The following is a 21,036-nucleotide window of genomic DNA, read 5'->3' as shown; positions in this document are numbered from 1 at the left end:
AACACATTTCTAATTGTTAGGTTAGTTTTTAATAACTTTGACTGGATTTTTTAGTTTATTCAAAAACCTGCAACTTATTTTCATTAATCGAAACAAGACTAATAACAACTAAATGCTAATTTATAATAATCAATTTTTAATCATTATTATTTGATTTGTTTGTTTTATGTTTGAGTAAGGTGGGTAAGGGTTAAGAAAATAAATTTTAATATAAATACTTTAAACTAGAAAATAAAGTCTTGTATTGATAAATTAAAACTATTTACGGGTTTTTAATGTTCTTGGATTAAACGGATTATTGTTTTACTTGTAAGCAGTAGGCTTTAAATGAATAAAAAACAAAATCCAAAACGATATGCGACACTTACTCAGTAATAACTTAGCATTAAAAAAGGTACTACAATCTTTCTCTAGCCACTAAAACAAAACACACATGTAAATCTTTTAGACTGTTATATAGATAGAGCATTATACTTTTGTCTAAATTGACGATGTCTAAGAAAAACTTTTAAAAATACTATAAAAAAGATAAAACACAAACTGACATAAAGAAATTTCTTTAAAACCATAAAATCGACAACTTAACTTTTAAACAATAACAAAAAACAAATACTGGTGATAACACTGAAATTCTTCAATCGTATCTTACAACTGTTAACTTAAGAAATATTTCATTAAGATTTTTTAGACGAATTATAGCTGTTTAAAAAAAAAAACAAGTACTCTTACAAAAAAGTATTCGGAAATATTAGACTGAAGTGTCATAAACAAGCATACCTGCTTTTAGACCAGAGCACCCTTACATAGGAAAGATATCTGGATTAGGGCCAAGTTTTTCGGGAGATGCTGTTTTTACTACTATCTTCAATCTTTTACTTAAATGTGTACCGTTTTAAAACTCAAACATTGAGAATAAGTTGAAATTCCTAAAGGTGTGCTTGGTTTTGCTTTGTAATTTAAAATCAATGCTAATCGAAAATGAAAAACAAAAGTGAAACACACAAGTAGCCGCAAGTAGAAAGATAGCTTTATTGAAAACAATATAAGTTATATTTGTTTCAAACTTTAAAATGCTTGTTTTTTTATAACTTTGTATTTATTACGTCTTAATCAGTTTTAATATTTTTTCGAACAGTTTTACACTTCATTCAACTTTTGACAAATAAAAGACTATAATTCAAAAAGTTTAAAGTTATCTTCCGGATCCCTAAAATTAATATCCAGGTGGATCTGGATCCAAGTCCAAAAGTTAAGAAATAAGCCTTAAGAGTTGTAAGCTCCTTTAAAATTTTAAGAAACTTGTTTGTATGAATTAAATAAGTTGATCTTATAGGTCATAAAACTATTTTTTTTATGTTTTTGTTTAACATAAATACTAAGCAAGACAAGTCGTTTAGGATGTGTTTTATTATTTAAAATGAATAAGAATTATTAGTTCCATTAATATTTTTAGAAACTTGTTTGTTTTGTATAGATAAACGACAATATATTAGTTGAACTTTTTGGTCAAAAAAATTTTCAACTGTCTTTATTTAAACTGAAAAAATGTCATATCTACGTATCAAGTCATTTTAGTTTTTTTTTAGCTGGAATTATCGGCAAAGAAAAATAACTTTTTGAAGTTATTGTGTAACATAAAAAAAATGTCTTTTCCATAAAGTAAGACGATTCGTTTAAGATGTTTTTTGTTCTAAATTTATAAGAATTGTAAGCTCCATTAAATTTTTACGAAAACATGTTTTTAGATAAAAAATATGCAAAAATACATATTTAATACATTCAAATTTAAACTAAAAAAAAATGATAAAAATACTAAATTAATTTAGTAAATTAGTCTTTTGAAGACCTTTATCAAACTATGACAATAGCAATAAAAGACTTTAATAGCTTTTTATAAACCGTTGATTTAAAAAAATTTAAAGTCATCAAAATTTAAATTTACCAAAAATCCTTCAAATCGCCTTCCGCCAACAGGCATATCTTTTCTATAAATTTTTTTTTTAATTTTGTTAAAAGCACACCTAATAATTTCGAGAAAAAATTCAATTTTTTTTTGTTATTGTTGTTGTGGGCCCACACTGTGCTACAACTATCACATCACAGTAGTCATGAGCTACAACTATCACATCACAGTAGTCATGTGCTACAACTATCACATCACAGTAGTCATGAGCTACAACTATCACATCACAGTTGTCATGAGCTACAACTATCACATCACACTTGTCATAAGCTACACAACTATAACATCACAGTTGTCATGAGCTACAACTATCACATCACACTTGTCATGAGCTACAACTATCACATCACAGTAATCATGAGCTACAACTATCACATCACAGTTGTCATAAGCTACAACTATCACATCACAGTAATCATGAGCTACAACTATCACATCACAGTAGTCATGAGCTACAACTATAACATCACAGTTGTTATGAGCTACAACTATTTAATCACAGTAGTCATGAGCTACAACTATCACATCACAGTTGTCATGAGCTACAACTATAACATCACAGTTGTTATGAGCTACAACTATTTAATCACAGTAGTCATGAGCTACAACTATTCAATCACAGTTGTCATTAACTACAACTATAACATCACAGTTGTTATGAGCTACAACTATCACATCACAGTAGTCATGAGTTCCAACTGTGTTGTGATAGTTGTAGCTCATGAAAGTTGTTTTAAAGTTAAGAAATAAGCCTTAAGAGTTGTAAGCTCTATCTAAATTTAAAGAAACTTGTTTGTATTATTTAAAATAGATAAGAAAAAGATTAGTTGCACTTTTAGGTCACAAAAAGTGTTTTTTGCTGATTTCGTTTAATATAAACAAAAAGCACGACAAGTCGTTTATAATTTTTTTTGTTTAAATTGAAAATGGGTTGTCAGCTTCACTATTATTTTATATACTTGTTTAATTTATATAGGAGAATAAACAAAATATTGATTGTAAAATGTTTTTCAAATGATGTTGTTTCTTTGTGTTTAGATAACATTTAAAGTATATTATGCTAGTTATAAGTGTCGCTATTTACAAAGGTGCATCATAAGACACTTTCTATAACATACTAGTTTTTGACAATTTTGTTGTATGTGGTCAAATCACTTAAAGATTCTTCTTTTTAACTTAAATTTTGATACCAGGTTCATTTTAAGGTAAAATTCAAAACTTGTTTTGATCTTCATTCTTTGATTTTGTGTAGTATGAAGCTTTAAATGCTTAGACTTTTTTTTACTACTTTACTACTGTTTAGGTATGATTATTTTGTATTGCCTAATTTCAAGAACTACATTTGGAAGCTAAATTTATATTATACTGTTTTGTATAAGTGTTTTGTACAGAAACGAATGGCGGAACCTGGCAAATGAAAAACCTTTCGGTTATCGAGTCATACACCACGGATACAGTTTAATGATCTTGCCCATGACAGGTTTTGTTGTACTAAAATGTATTAATTCTTTTTTATCCCAATTAAAAACAAGAAAACTATATTTAAAGAAATTAATTTTATTTATATAGTTTTTTATAGATAAAAAGGAAACTAAAAGCAGAAACGTTTTAAAATGTTGGTTTTTTATTAATAAAAAGTTATTTTGTGAGATTAAAAAGAGATTCAAATAAGTTTAGATTTTAAATAAAACGTTTAAATAAATAAATTAAATGTACGTTATTTTTAAAAATCCAAAGCGTTTTTGTGTATTTTAAAGTTTTAAGATGCTTATGATCCGTTAAAGTTGAACATGACTGAGTAAAAAATATATCTTAATAATAATTGATATAATTTCAATATCTTGTTTACGAAGATGATTCTGAATTGTACTAGTGCAGTACTGTTTTTTGTTTAATTTATATATTTCTTAAATTAAAAAGCTGAATGAAAAAGTTTTATTAAAACGTAGCTCGAGCTACCTAGTTTTTCGTAACTAGTATTTATAAAAGTATAATTAACAAAGCAATGCAATGTCGCTTTAGATAAATCTGCTTATAGCTCTTGTAATGCAACGAATTTTTTCAACAATAGTATATTATTTACTTGCCGTACTTCAATAAAACAAGCTTTTTTTTATATTAGCTCCCCTCTTGATAGTTAAAAGTGTTGAATAAAAAAAATATATAGTTCTTTTTTCACTTTGAATTTATTTTGTATCAAATCAATGTTTTATGGAAAAAAATGAAATACTTTTGAAATTATGAAAACAGGTGACTATTTTATTTTATTACCTCATATAGTTTAGTTTAAATCTAATCAATTTACTTGTTTAAACTTTATGATAAAACTTATAATTAAGTAACAGCTAAAAAATCATCTCTTCGTTTGAGCGACTAGAAATCAACTATTATGAGACAATACGTAAGAAAAAAAAAATAATTAACGTTGATTAACAAACTTCAAAAAAAATTCCTTTGAAGTTTACAATTACTAAGTGAATGGTAGTAGACGATGGTAACAATTATATATTTTTTTTAAACAGTACTTGATATTTTTATTTTTACTTTATATAAAACTTAAACTTTAAGAAGGCTTTGTCAAAATTTAGTTATTTATTTGACTGCTTTCTAATTACAACAAACGTAGTATTTGTTTATTGAAGGTTTAAGTAGAGTCAAAATTTTAGGTTTTAATCAACAAAAACACACATTTAATTGCTTTTATCAATTAATTAAAGCTAAAAGTATGATAAAAAGTTGTCCCTTTAGTCAGTTAACTTTTATAAAAGTCTTAGTTTGTGTTTGCATTAGTTTTAGGTATTCAGAAAATTTTATAAAGACATTTGTTGCTTTATTTAGACTACTGTGGTGTAAAGCTTACAAAATATATAAGGTCTGAAATGAACTTAAAACTTGATCCATCAATTTTCTATTGGATTTTTCTACCTCTTACTGCTGTGGCGCTGACATGCAAAGCCATTATTTACTACCTGCTAGAATTTTTCCATTTTGAAGAGAAAACTGAGTTGGAAGAAATCCAAACGGCTCAACTCATAAAGAGGTCGAAGATTTTGAGAGAAAACGGTGGGTTTATCCCGGACACATCCTTTCACAGTAGAAAGAATTTCATCCTTGCAAACGGCTTCCGAGTTTTGTCCACTGTAAACCCAGATAAAAGCTGGGGTGCGTATTTCACAAGGATGACTCGATTTGCCCGGGAAAACCTAAGAAAAATTTTGACCTGGGTTGTCAACAAATTGAAGTCGTCCAAAATGGTTGGTTCGCTGGTGACGCTGCTGTTTGGCAACCACTTGGTTCTGAAAATCCCGTTTTGGGTACCTTCTAGCTTCAAAGCGGTTTTTCATTGCTATTTAGATATTGAACGTCTCGACTCCAGTTACGTCTCGGCAATGTCCGCCTACTACATTGTTCTGTTTGTGTCTGTCTATTATCTGCTTCCGTTTTTAAAGCCGAAACCGGCAGAGGACATTTCAAATGAGTTGCAGTGGAACTTTTTGGAAAGCCACGAAACAATCAAGGCTGACGTGGAGGGGTGCTGTGGAGAAGAAATGCTCCGTGGTGAAGAGCATAGAGACGAAATTGGAAATGTAGCAGATTGGGTAATGGCTGAGTATCAATTTGATTAGGATGAGTATTGTCTGAGCTCTTACGGCTGAAATTATTTTTTGTTTTTATATTGACAATTTTTGTGTTTAGGTTAGATTGATGTATTTAAGTTTTAGCGTCTATTTTTTGGTGCTATATGTTAGTTTATGTCGTTTAGAAGTTGTGTTTAATGAGTACTGTTCCGAACTAAAAAATATAACTATTTTACCAAACATTTTGAATGTTCATTAAGTCTTCTGTGTATAAATAACTAAAAAATATAAATTAATTGAATATCAAAATAACTTTTCATTATTGTATAACGGAAAAACACTATTTTTCACTTATTTCAGAAGTAATAAAATCTCTTTATCGTAGAGAAAAAATATATATGATACTATTAAAAGTGTTGACTTTGTTTTAAAAAAGCTAGTTTGATAAAAAAATATGATTATAATTAGTAATAAACGTACCAAAGCAACATTTAGTAATAAGAAATGTTGCAAATAGATATAAGGGCTGGATTGTAAACTTGAAAATTAAGATTCCACAACCTACAAAAATACTTAAACTTTTGGTTTAATAATATAGTTGTTCTTCAAGTTCGTTAGAAATTTTTGGCTTAAAGTCATTTTTCTATAAAGTAAATTTATTTTTACTTTACAAGCTTTTAAAGCGACAGACTTGTTGTTAACAGTTTATTTAAAAAGTAAAGTACCAATTACCTAATTCGTAATACATTAGTTAAAATTTTAAATTAACCTACATCACATGAGCTTGCTTAAAGAAAAAAACGTTAATTATCTCTATAAAAATATAAAAACATGTGCTTTTGTTCAGATTGTTTAATAAAACTATTAAAGTTATTATAAGTTAATATAAATATTATACACAACCAAAAATCAATTGTTTTGTGTATTATTTTTAAATATAAAATTATTCTTAGACTGCTTCTATTCTATATATGGTATACTAACATTTCCAACCCGCGTTCAATTCCAACCCACACGATTCCAACCCGTTCAAATCCAACCCGAATCAAATCCCACTCGAATCAATTCCAACCCGATCAAATCCCACCCGGATCAATTCCAACCCAATCAATTCCCACCCGATTAATTCCCACCCAAATCAAATCCAACCCGCACAATTCCAACATTAATTAAATACCGGCCAAATCAAATCCCATCCGATCAATTCCAATTTAGATAAATTATAACTCGAATGAATTCTCATTCGACTCAATCCAGTTTTTTTATTTTATTATTTTTTTTTCAATCCAGTTTATAAATATTTTAAATAAAATAATTGTCAACCTTTATATATGTTATACGGTTAGTTCAGATCAATAGTTTTATGCATAAATTCTAATCCGTTTAATTTTTGTACATGTAAAGTTTAGAAGAAAGATTGATTATAAGTTTCAGTCAAGTTCCGTTCGTTTTAAGTTTAAAATTTCATATTACCTCATAAATTTCGACCAAAAAAGTTTTTTTTTAATAACGTTTAACAATTTAAAAAAATTATTACAATAACTTTTACTGAGAGAAATTATTAATTTAATAAATTTTTATTGTTTTCATTTTCAACAAGCTGTACCTACCTGCAGGGGCGTGTTTAGACTGGTTACCTGGAGCCTGTGCGACGATGAAAAAGTACAAAAAAGAGAAAAAGAAAGTTTCGTTTATTAACCAAAAAAGCTGTTTATTTATACACTTTTACTTGTTTCGCTTGCGCTTTCTTTCCAAAATTGTAAATGTTAAAACAACGAGCATTAACAATTTTTAAACAACCAAATGCAATAACAAAATGCAAACATTTTATTTTATCGTAAAAAAAGGTTTGTTTTTGTGATATGCGCAAATAAGAAAAAGCTTTATTTTCTTTTCATTGTGTCATAAACGGCTTATAACTTTTGAAACTTTGTTTGTAATGAAGACTTTTCATTAACTTAAGCATTATTTACAATATTATTTGCATCTTTACTTCTAACTACATATTTATTAAAGTTATACATGATAATTCAAGCACATCTTTTAGCATGTTATATTTATAACGTGTTTTTTTATTATTATTCCAGTTTTGATTCTTATACATTAAAAAAGACCTTAGACTTTACAAAACTATTCAAACACGACCTCTATATAGTGACATTACTACATGTTCTTTAATTTGCCATTTAACTTCAATTATTTCGTGTTGTGTTCTTTTATATTTTAAATCAATTTTGTCTTTACTTTATGTTTTGCTATTAGATAATGAAATATTTACAATATGTGATAAATTAAATGAGTTAAATATTTTTTAAATTTATCTAAACTAACAAGGTTATTAAGTGAGAAACTATTTATGAAATAGACAAAAAAATATATAGTTATTTGACTGAAAAACGTTATTGATAGTTTAACATTATGTATTTAAATACTATGATTAACAAATATGTTAACAGTTGAGTAGACGCTTATATATCTAAAAGACAACTTTTATTTATAGTTAGAAGAAGAATCATTTTAAACTAAAGCAAAAAATAGTGCTTCTCCATTTGAAAAGGCCTAGAAATGTCTCTGCTACACTGAGATAACTTTTTTTAATGATCTACACAAGGGTTCGGCAAACTTTGGCCCATATTTGTAAAAATGTGGCTCGAGAACATGTTTATATGTTATATTGCGACCAGTGAATACGAAAATTTAGTCCTCTGCTAAAGAAAATTCGCTCGGTTACGCTATAACTCAAGTTCTAATAGTTAAATATAATTAAGAATTAAGAATAATTAAAGAACATTGTTTAATATTGTAACATATTATTAAACAGTTTAAAAAACTAGATAAAAGTAGAACTAAACTGTTTCAACAATTACAAGAGTGTTATCGACATTTCTGCCAACTGTATACTATCTACGGCGAAATAATGGAAACCACTACAGATGAAAAACCTGCGGTTTTTCCATTGGTATTTGCATTACTTGAAAATAAAACTCAAGAAACATACACCAGGCTTTTGACTACACTAAATAGAATTAAACCGCTTTCACCAGAACTGTGGATAACAGATTTTGAAAAGGCTGCGATCAATAGCATTGAATTTATTTTTCCTGGAACAACAAGAGGATGCTTTTTTCATCTCCAGGAATCTTTGTACCGCAAAGTAGTGGAAAAAAAGAGTAATTTTTTTTTTGTACTTATTTTCTTTAAGTTGAAGTTGTTAGTCAGTAATGTAACTAATGTAAACTGATTTATTTTTATTAAATTAACTTTTTTTTTTAATTAATGTATTACAATATTATAAAATTTTTAAAGTATTATTTTTGTTTTATAGTTTATTTATATTATTTAATTATTAATTAATTTATTTGTCATACATAAAAATGATGAAAAATATATAAAATTAGTATTAAGACTATGCAACAATTTTTGTAGATATATTTATGTTAACAGGGCTGCAAAACGAACTATGAAGCCGAAGATGGTTCTTTTGCACTGTATATAAAGCACATTTCAGCTCTTGCGTTTTGGCCGGTGGAAGAGGTAATTGAGGCTGCAGATCTTTTGCTTCGGCAAAACGACTGTCCAACTGAAGTGATACCAATTATTAGGTATTTTAATAATACCTATATTGGTAGCAATGGTGTTGACGCTCAACCACCATTGTTTCCTATTACCTTTTGGAATGTCAATGAAAGAACGCTTTTAAACTGATTTCGGACTAACAATTGTGTGGAGGGTTGGCACAGAAGGTTCAAAGCTGTTATGCATAGTGCCAAACCTGGAGTGTTTAAATGTATTGATAAATTAATGAAAGAGCAAAAAAAAAAAAACTAATCAAATCGAAAGATTAAACTCGGGTGAACCTCATAAAAAGAAACAGAAAAAAATATAAAAACCTAGACGAAAGATTAAAATCAATTGTAACCGGACGCAATCAAAGAACTGTTATGGAATTTCTCAGAGGTATTGCACATAACCTTAATTAATTATCATCTGTATTAGTTTTCGTTTATTTTTCGTCTTAAATTCGTTTTTTACAAAGTTATTTGATAATTATTTTAGTTATTAATTTATAGTAAATTTTTCGTTTTTATTCATGTTGAATTTTAGTTGTATTAAAAAAGTAAAACTTTGTAAAAAAAATATTTGATCATTTATGCTATTATCAAGTTGAATCAATTTTTATAAGAGGCATTTAAGCCCATAACTTCAACTTATTAGTATCTTTATAAGCTTTTGTTCGTTCAGAAATTCTTTTTTTTACAAATTTAATTGATAATTTGTCTGGTTATTAATATATATTCAACGTTAAACAAAAGTTCTAAGTTTTTTAGTAGGATTGATTCAGTTGAATCAATTTTTATATAAGGCATTTGATCCAATAACTTAAATATTGTAGAATCTGTGTCAGTTTTCGTTTTTGTTCGTTATTAAATTATTTTATTTCTGAAGTTGGTTAATAATATTTATAATTATAAAAATTTGGTTAATTCCATACTACATTCTTAATGAAGATAAATTTATTGTAAGTGCTTTTAACATACATGTTTAAAAATCATTTTTTAAAGTCCTATAGCGGTAGATATTAAGTTGTAATATTTTTTAGGAGGTGTTTTAAAATAGCATTAAAGACAATTGATAAATATGCATTTAAACATATTTTAGATTATATTGATTTTAAAAAGTAGAGTAAGACAAATGTATTTTACCCTATATTACTTTAGACATTTACATCAGTCTTTGTGTAACAGTAAGTTTTTATTAGTTATTTAAAATTTTTCTTTAACTCATCTATTTTCACATAAATAATAAAACATATGTTTTTGAAAAAAAAAAACTTCATAGTTACAACCAAATTAAACTCATTTTTAGGTAGATATAGTACACAACTATTTTCGTAAGTTTAAAAGCTAAGACTTAAAGAAAAAATTGAATAACAACCAAATAAGAACTTTTTTGAACAACAAATATTTTTTTAAAAGACCAATTTTTCTATAATAAGCTTTTCGCGCCGCAGGCATCAAATACTTAAAATTGTTGTTAAATTAAACTTAGGAAGTATTGTTTTAAACAAGAAATATGAAACATTAAGCTTAATAAAACAGAACATTTTCCAAAAATTACACTTAAAAAAAATTATGCCGAGCAATATTAATTTCTATAGTCGTTACCAAGGTAGATTTAATTGAACATAAATCAGTTACCGTAGAATACTTTGTTATAAAAAATAGTTCGGATACTAAAAAGACTTGAATTTGCTTTGAACCTGATTTGGACTGAATTGTATTAGCCGTAAAATAATTTTACAAACCATAGGCCAATTTTCCTTGCCGGCCGTAGTTACTTAAAAAAGTCTAGTAATCAACGAACAAAAGTAATTTAGGTCTAGAATTTAATAAAATAAGCATTAATATAATTTTCAAGTTCTAAAGTTCTTATTGAAAAAAACAATGTTGTGCAGTACTATATTATTTTGTTGTTTTAATTAGTTACAAAAACTAAAATATAGTTAAGTGTCAATGTCAATTGTTCCAACTCGTACAAAAAAAATTAATTGGACATAAATTAAATAACATAATAGAAAATGGTTCCAATACTAAAAACTATATTATTATCTGAACCTGATCTGGATTAAACTTTAGTAACAATGATAGCATTTTACAAGTAACAGACCAACTTTCTGTTGCTCGCAAGTCGTAATTATTTAATTATCGTAGTTATCAACAAACAAAAATAACATTGAACTAAAAACATGATAAAATAAGCAACAGTAACAATTCTAGCTTAAATAAAAAATCGTTCTTACCTTACTAATTTCATATTTCAAATGATTTTTAAAATTACAAAAACTAAAGTTTTAATGTGAGTTCCAAACGTATTAAAATTTTTAATTCGTACGATAATAAATATAATCGGGTTTGATAATATAGTGGGAATTGACCGGGTAGGAGTTATTTGGATGGGAATTGATTTGGGTGGGAAATGATCAGGTGGGAATTGATTTGGGTGGGATTTAATTTGGGTGGGATTTGATCGGGTGGGATTTGATTCGGGTTGGATTTGATCGGGTGGGATTTGATTCGGTTGGAAATTGTGCGGGTGGGAAATGATCGGGTGAGATTTGATTCGGATGGGAAATGATCGGGTGGGATTTGATTCGGGTTGGAATTGATCGGGTGGGATTTGATTCGGGTTGGAAATGATCGGGTGGGATTTGATTTGGTTTGGAATTGATCGGGTGGGAATTGTGCGCGGGTTGGAACTGAACGGTTCCCCTATATATATATCTTACTTTATTTGTACTATTATTTTAACTTAATATGTAGCCACAACTATTTTAGGCTGGTAAAGTTTTTATAGCTATACTTTTACAAAAAATAGTGAAAACAAAACCTATTTTACATCAAAACTCGACTTATTTTGTAAGATATTTAAGTTAAAATGAGTTCTAAACTTCTAAAGTAACCGTATTATTTTGTTTATTTGACACATATCATATTTACTGTACTTTAGATATTAGTTTGTTTATTGATCAAAAACAAAAAGTCTCTCAAAAGGTCGAGCGTAAAGCAAGTAGTTTAAGCGTTTAATTTTTCTTTAATTTTACTAAATATTTAAAAATTAATTTGCTTATATTTCTTCAAAATTCATTATTATAGTTTTCAGAGCTGCAGAAAAACAAGGTCTGAATGATGAATAATAGTTTTTTGTTTAAACTTAAAATGTAAAGCCCGGGTAACTTTTGAAGATACAAATCGAGCAACTTTGCTTATTATAGAAAATTGTATAAGTATTTAACATAGATTTATACAATATAAATACAGGCAATTTCGAAAATTCAGGGAGCCTTTTCCCATGGGTCGGCAAACTGCACTTTATTTTCGAATGGAACGCGGCCCGAGAGCATGTAAATGAGGCTTGCTGAGCAAAGTTATGTTTTATGTAATATTCTTCGGTAAATTAATCTAATTTGAATTATTTCGTTTTAAGCTCCTAGCTACACAACATTTTAAAACAATTAGAAGACTTTACTGCTTTGGCTCAAAAATGTGAAAAAGACAGATTGGCATTTGACCAGTGTGTTATATTTTCAGTTTTATTGGAACTTTCTTATTACAAGAGCAAGTTATTATCTGAAAAAAGAAAGTAAAAGGTTTGCTTGGCTTCAAAAAGTTATTTACATAATACCTATAAACTAAATAAACTAAACGCAAATGTTTTCAATTGTGTACAAAATTAGCGCACAGTAATTAACTAAAATGTGATTTCATTGCAGTTTAAGTATTTTGTTTAAAATGTAATTTATACGTAAGTTCTTTTGTAGATGTTTAAACTCTGTAAGTTATATTTGAGTGCGCACCAAACCATTTAAAATAATGATAAGAAATCATGTTTATTTTGTTTTTGTTTTGACACATTTTGACTGTTTAGAACTTATGAGTGCACTTTAAATTAATTCCTATGCATACCAACGCACAAAGACGCTCAATTTTTAAACCACTTTTTATTTAATACTCAATTAATTAATTGTAATCGAACCAAAAATTTTTATTATTGTTGTTTCTACATAAAACAACAAAGTGTGTACAGGCACATCCAAAACAATAAATATGACATAAATAAAAATAGTTTTTGTTAGTTATGCATTTTCATTTCAAACAATGTTTTTTTGCAAGATAGGTAAGCTTTTATGGGTTGCATACTACAGAGTTGCCACGAAACCTGGAATCCTAGAAAAACATAAAATTTTAAACAATTTTTACATGTTAATTAGTAAAATTTTGATTTTACGCAAAAATTCTGTCAGATAGATAACTTTTTTTGTCATCATGAAGAATTAAATTATAAAAAAAAATATTTAAAGTAGCTTTACGGTATTTTTTATTGTTTTTATACTATTTAACACAATTTTTATCTTATAATTAACTTTTTTTCTAAAATTAGATCCGAAACGTGTACTCTCAAAAACCTGGAAGAAATTGAGAAAACATGTAAGGAATTTATCAAAAACCAGTGGCAACCCTGATACAAATGTAAACAGATGCTCTTTTTTTAGGAACTACCTTTTTAATACAAACTAGATGTAGGGATGGTAACCTTATTAAATCTGTATATTGTTAATCAAAATAGTTCAAAATTAAGGAAATAATAAAATAAACATTGCCACACAATCAAACTAAGTCAGGGTAGGTTTGAAGACTTTTCAAATCTCAGGCCAATTTTTTTTTTTTTGAGTTTTTGGCTTAAATGTGTTTTTCTAATCTAATATATCAGGCTAGTTTTTGGTCACTCAGGCTAGCTTTTTTGCTTTTAAGATTTGCAAAGTAATTTTAGGATTTATGTTATGTTCAACTCACAGTTTTGGTTTTAATTATGATATATGCGAAAATTTTAGCCTTGCAGCTGCTATAGTTTGTAATTTTATCTATTTAGTTGTATACATATATGTGTGAACAATCAGTCAGCCCAAAAAACCTTGAAATATGCAAAAGCTTGGAATTTAAGAATTTTTGAAAAAACCTTGAATTTTATACAATGATTACATGTAAAGTAATGGAATTTCGATTTGACACAAAAAATCTATCATAAAAATATAGTTTTTCTTTTCTCACAAATTTTTTTTTGATTAAAAAACACTAAAAGTAGCTTAACAGTATCTTTTCAACGTTGCTCTACTATTTAAAGCAGTTTTTTTTACCTTAAACTTAACTTACACTAAATGTAGACCCAAAAACTTGTACTTTTAAAAACCTGGAAGAAATTCAGAAAACCTAATCTTAAAATTTTCTTGAAGACCTTTGGCAGCTTTGGAACTGTTTACTTTTTTTTTCTAAGGATTAAAAATGGCACAATTTTTTTTGACATATTTCATATAGTGTAGTTTATTAGGTTTTTTTTATTGATGATATTTTAGTTAGGTATTTTAGCTTGACTAACAACACGCTTTTAGCTTTTTCAACTTTTAATTAACTTAGGCTTTGATATAATTCAGACATTTTTGGTTTCAAAGTGGCAACAATGTAAAAAACAAATTAATTACTAATAAGGTATTTTATTAAAGTATTTTACCATTAATTATGTTTAAAAAACATTTAGATTTTTACAATATAGATAGGTATTAGTTTTGTTTATTTAACTAATTACTGAATTTTTTAAAGAGTCCAAATTACTGAAAACAAGAAAATTATGTTCAACAGTTAATGTTTTAAAAAATATGAAAAAATGGTTGACAACTAGTGATCTATCAGATCCTAGATCTGGATCCGACCATTTTTTTGCTTAGATCTGGATTCGGCCGGATCTTAATTTTTTAAAAAGATCCTGTTCCGTATCCGGCCGGATCCTAGCTGAGATTTGACCGGATCCGGATACAGTTAGTTTGAATTTTTTTTTTCCGCAATCAGCTTCTTTCCTTTTTATATACTTAGATTATTGCGTTTTGAATATTTAATATATATAAAACTAGTCAAGCGAAACAGACCAATTAAACTTTAGTTAATTCAAATATTTGTTGTAAACACGAGCATAAAGTTAATTTTTTCAAAAACATAAAACTTTAATGTCAATAATTTTCCTTATATTAAAAGCTATCTAAAAAGTTTTTATTTTATTTTAGAGAACGCACCTTTGTCTTTAATTAAAAAAAAAATTTTTGGTTTGGGGTTGGAATTATTTCATGGGGTCCCTCTAAAAATAAAGGTTTTTATTTTTGGTTTTTTTCATTAGTATTGTTTAAAACCAAAAATAAATACTTTTTTTTTTATTTTTTTTTTTATTTTCCTTTATTTTGCATGTTATTTAAACTCTTAAATGTTTATTTTATGAATAATGTTAATATCTTTTACGAATTGGCCCAAAATCAAAATGATGTATATTACACTATCATTTGCCTTGGCCATTTCCTAGATAAAAAATTGATAAAAGGAAAAAACAAATTATTAAGAATGTGAATTACAACAAACTTAATTAAAATAAATTAATTTAGTTAAATTTGTTGTAATGCACATTCTTATTAATTTGTTTTTTCCTTTTATCAATTTTTTATCTAGAAAATGGCCAAGGCAAATGATAGTGTAATATACATCATTTTGATTTTGGGCCAAATCGTAAAAGATATTAACATTATTCATAAAATAAACATTTAAGAGTTTAAATAACATGCAAAATAAGGGAAAATTAAAAAAAAAAATTAAAAAAAATATTTATTTTTGGTTCTAAACAATAGTAATAAAAAAAAACCAAAAAAAAACCTTTGTTTTTGGAGGGACCCCATGAAATAATTCCATCCCCAAACCAAAAATTTTTTTTTTCTAATAAAAGACAAAGGTGCGTTCTCTAAAATAAAAAAAAAATTTTAGATAGCTTTTAATATAAGGAAAATAATTGACATTAAATTTTTATGTTTTTTGAAAAATTAATAAATTTGCCTATAAAATTAACTTTATGCTCGTGTTGTAAACATATAGGCACATACATCCATTAAATTTAAAAAAGTGAATGGTTAATTTAAAGTTTCTTGCAGGTTGTAATCTTCTACTAACTCTTTAGTTTAGTTTTATTTATAAACTTAAAACATTTTTTTTTTAACAAATGCTTAAATTTTGATGTATTTAAATTTTGATTAACTAACAATATTTTAATTTAACAACTTTATTCTCATTTAAATATATTAAATAGTATAAAAACTCTTAAAATACAGCTCGTTTAATATTTGGTTACTAAAACTTTAATAGAGGCAGTATTACAATTTTTTTATAGCCCTAGTTAAGATGAAAAAAAGTACTTAGTAGTATAAATATTTCTGTGAAAAGTTAAAAATTTTGTTGAATAACTGCTACCTCTTAAAATTATAGTAATCTAAGATTTTGAATTCTGTATATAAACATACAAAGCAAGGTTTCCCAAAGTGGGCCAAGTGGTTCCCCTTGGCTGCCATGAAAGAAATTTAGGGACCATAAGCAGCAAATGAGGTCATTGTTTGAAACTTATACTAGATTTTCTTGAGTAAATGCTGAAGAGCAAAAAAAATAAGTCTTAGGTGTTTTAATGGTAGTTTTTTGAGTAGTCTTGATGGAGGTAGCCGTAGCTTTTTTAATTTGTTTAAAGGGAGCCTTTTGAAAAACAAGTTTTGGAAACCCTGATATAAAGTATTTTCTTAAGGATAGTTTTTATACTTAACAAGTATGGCATCCAAAAACTCAGTATATTTATAACTATGGATGTATTTTTTATTTGTTAAATATTTTAGATAACTCAAAACACAAGTGCCATAAATATTTTTTTAAACTAATGCTGACTAAGTTTTTATACAAACTCTGGCTAGTTTTAAGAAGTTTTTTAAAATAATTTTTTTTTAGATATTTAATTAGAATAAAATTAACCAATTACAATACCTTGTTATTACTTATTTTGTTTTATTTAACCAACTTTATTGAAAGACTTAATTATAAAAGTTAATTTAATTTTCCTTTGTTATTGTGGCTATCTCATTTTACACTTTGAAAAACTATTACAAAGTAAGACAATAAACACCAAATTTAGCAAAACTTACATACTTTTTTTATTTTTATGAAGAAAAATGTTTATAAGGTTATGTATGTAGAAAGAGAAATTTATTTTAAGGATAATAAAAAATCAGGCTAACTCAGGCTAGTTATAGATTTTAATATTTTAGGACAGTTTTAAAAGTTAAAGAGGCAGCCATACTTTAACTTTTAATTAGTTGTAAGGGTGGCCAAATAACATGAAAACCTTTTTGTTTTTTTTATACAAAGTTCTTTTTCCTAGTTTTCAAACAAAATATTTTGACAATAACATTGTGTTTTTAAAACAAAGTATTTGCATAAAAATTTTTTTACTAATTAAGGTTCTTTTATATATAAATATTACGAGTAGATTATCTTAAAACTTAAAAATTTAGGATCCGGATCTTAAATACAGGGTTGCCACTTTACCTGGAAACCTGGAAAAATCTTGAAAAACCTGGAATTCGACAATTTAGGCAAAAATAACCTGGAAAAACCTGGAATTTGAGAAATTTTGAAAAAAAACCTGGAAAAACCTAGAATTTTGATCAAAAAGCCTGGAATTTTAAATAATTTTAACATTTTCAGTACCAAAATTTCAATTTGACACAAAAGATCTATCATATAAATAAGATTTTTTTGTCATCATCAAAAATTTTTTTATTAAAAAACACATTTAAAGTAACTCTATCTTTTCAATATTTTTTATACTATTTAACACAGTTTCTTTTATAGAAATTAACTTAAAACTAAAAATAGACCCAAAAATGTTTACTTTTAAAAACCTGGAAGAAATTTGGAAAACCTGAAAAAAATTTAGAAAAAACGAGTGGCAACCCTGTAAATAAAAAACTAGCTCCGGATCCGACTGGATCTTGATCTAAAAAATAGATCTGGATCCGGCCTAATTCTAGATATTTGATCCGGTAGATCACTATTGATAATGTATAAAAATATATAAAAGTTACCCATTCAAGATCGGTTTTTATAGACAGTAAGTATAATAATAAAAGTATCAAGCTAAACTTTTTAAGTGTTTAAGTACATGGTTTATTAAGATTAAAGTATATTAGTCAATGTAAATTCCATTACAATAAATATGTATGATTTAAATAGGCACACTATGTGTAGCTAAAAGTCATCTAAAATAATAAATTGAATAAAAGTAAAACTGTTTAGTGTGACTAAAATTAAAGCCAAAAGACTATTTTAATATCACTCAAACTAATGCCTGCGAAGATTTTTAAACTTAAAATTTGGCCCGCGAGCATCAACTGCCTGCCGATTTCTGCTCTAATCCTACAAACTTGGTAGTAAAAAATAAACGATAACATTTATAATCTAATTTTCGTTTGGTAACATTTGAACACTGAATATCTTAAAATACAAAATCACAAGTTAGGGTTTTTTTACTGTTGAAGTTATCTTAAAACTTTTTGAAACCTTTACATACATACATTATTTAGCATTTAGCTGTGGAAAAACAATACTTATCTAGCTTAAACTAAAGAAAAATATAAACATATTGTATACAGTTTAGAGCTTTACTCAGGGTTTTAAGGATCGTTTTTTAATCTTTTTTTAACAATAATTCTGAAATTTTCACAACCTTAAAGATATATAGGTAAAAGAAAGAATTTTTATTAGTTTAATTAAAAAAAATAGTCATCAAGCATTTTAACTTCTTCATTTCATTTAATACGTTTTTGTTGTTTTAAAAATAATTAGTAAGTAAAATTCTCTAAACTATATAAATTAGCAAATTAACTTTTTTTGTTACTGAGTTTCTTTTTTTACCTATCTTAAGTTAAGTAAAACAATCTAGCCAAAAATATTCAAGCTTTTTTAGTAAGTATATGTGACTAATAAACTGTAATTATGTTTGACTTGTAAAAACACAAGTTTCTTAAGTTGTTTGTCAAACACTTTTTATTATTTTACTTTTGATTATATATTCAAAACATCAATACAACAAAATAGTTTTATGCATTCGTTATTATTTCATGTTTGTTAGTTAACACTTTAGTATACTAAGAATTATTAATTTAATAGTTTGGTTAACATGCCTTAAAGTAACTATTAAACTTAGTGTTTTATGTATCTTTTTGTGTAACTTAATAAAGTATTTTGTTTTTCATAGAAATTCTAAACAGAAAAATTTTTTATGATGATTTATAATTTAACATTACTTACTTCTATTGGCTTTTAATATATTTTTTATAACTAATTTTGACAGCGGTTTTAATTTAGGATAATTTACAGAGCTTTTCTATAATTTAAAAAACTAAAATATTTTATGATGTTACTTGTACTTATGTTTAAGATGTTAATTGTTTAATTTACAACATCGAAGACATGTGTAGGTGACAATTTTGCACGAAGGGTCACTTTTACACGGCGTCAGTTTTGCACAAGGGGTCAATTTTGCACCAAGACACTGTAAGGGTTAAAAAAATTTTTTTAGTTTATTCTTTATTTATTTTTTATTTTTCTACTATTGCTGTTACCCCTAGCTCTTACCCTTGATCGGTAACATTACCTTATTTTACTATTTCATTTTTATTTAGTTATTAAGTCATTTTATTATTTTTTTTAAATGTCACTGTTACCTCTAACCTTTAACTTTGGTAAATAATTGTTTTTTACACTTGATATTATAATTATTTTTTTAGTATCACTGTTAACCCCAACTCTTCCAATTCGTTAGTTTTTTTTTGTAAACAATTTTACTTTTTTTTTTGTTTGCTATCACTTTTACCCTTAACACTTACTCTTAGTCGGTATTTTTTTTTATTTTTTTTTTTTTATTTATTACTATAAATTAAGAAAAATATTTTATTTTACTTTCGTGCAATATTGTCGCTCGCGCAAATTTGAATCTTCGTGCAAAAGTAACCCTTCTGCATATTTGACCCGTTTTTGTAAATTATACATAAGAAAAATCAGTAAAGTAGTGGAACAACCTTTAAAACAGCATTAAAAATTATAAATTAATTAAGATTATTTGATAAAGTTTTAGTTAACTAGGGCCTGTTCAAATATTAAAGCATGTGCTAACTTGCATAAGTTAGTTAATTAAAAGTTATAGTGTAGGTAAACAAATAATACAAATAATATAATTTATAATATTATACAACTTTAAAACTAAATACTGCAGTTACACTTCAAAAAAAATTTTAATTGTTGACGTACACTTACTTGTTTTATAATAAATTTTGTATTTTTTAATTTAATCAATACATATAATTGACACAACTAAATACATAAAGATTCGAAATTTGATTCAATGAACACAGTTTCTAAAAACATGATTTTCTTTCAGCTTTATTGTTATAGTTGTCTAAGATTTAGTGATCTAGTGTTGCTAAACCCGGCCTTTTTTCAATATGTCTTTAGTTTATGTGAAGAATACAGAAAATCTGAAGCAAAAAGTTCTCTTAGATAACATACAGTTTTTTACTTGTTTAAGCATTGTGACTTTTAATTTAAGTTATAAAATGATATAAAGATAAAAATCTTAGAACATAAGACTTAGTCTTTATAAAAAAAAAAGTCTTTTATAGAGAAGTTATGTGATTGTATTTCAGTGGTTAAATAGTTCTTCAAAACTTTATTAAGTTTTTTATTAATCTTATAATTTTTAATTAGTTAATATGTATGTAATTTTTTTTTTTTATGTTCATTTGTTTAATATAAATTTGTTTTTAAATTATCGTAGATGTCAAAAAACGTTATTAATAATCTAATTAAAAACAAAAACTTAAGCTGTAACAAAGTTCAAACACTTATAAAAAATATCAAGTTTGTAAATGATAGTAATATTTATTAATTTTTTTATAATAGCGCATCAATAATAGTATTTAATAACTGGAGAAAAAACTAAGTGTTTGAACCTAGAAAAAATTGAACAAAAATTATCCGCATTTGTACAACTGGTCGTGCGAAAATGTCTACTGAGTTTTTAAAGTTGTGTCAA

At 26.3% G+C, this 21,036-nt stretch overlaps 1 protein-coding gene across 1 annotated transcript; it reads left to right on the top strand.

The window, feature by feature from the left end:
- Window positions 1–4,842: 4,842 nt before the first annotated feature.
- LOC145850129 (ER membrane protein complex subunit 3-like) lies at window positions 4,843–5,589 on the top strand. Its single transcript, XM_082955274.1, has one exon. It carries the CDS (start codon window positions 4,843–4,845, stop codon window positions 5,587–5,589), a length of 747 nt encoding a protein of 248 aa, XP_082811400.1.
- The last annotated feature ends 15,447 nt before the right edge of the window (window positions 5,590–21,036 follow it).

This window comes from Thalia democratica, chromosome 2 (assembly GCF_965202585.1).
Source record: "Thalia democratica chromosome 2, ktThaDemo2.hap1.1, whole genome shotgun sequence".
Taxonomy (NCBI): Eukaryota; Metazoa; Chordata; class Thaliacea; order Salpida; family Salpidae; genus Thalia; species Thalia democratica.
This window is presented reverse-complemented; position numbering and strand designations above follow the sequence as displayed.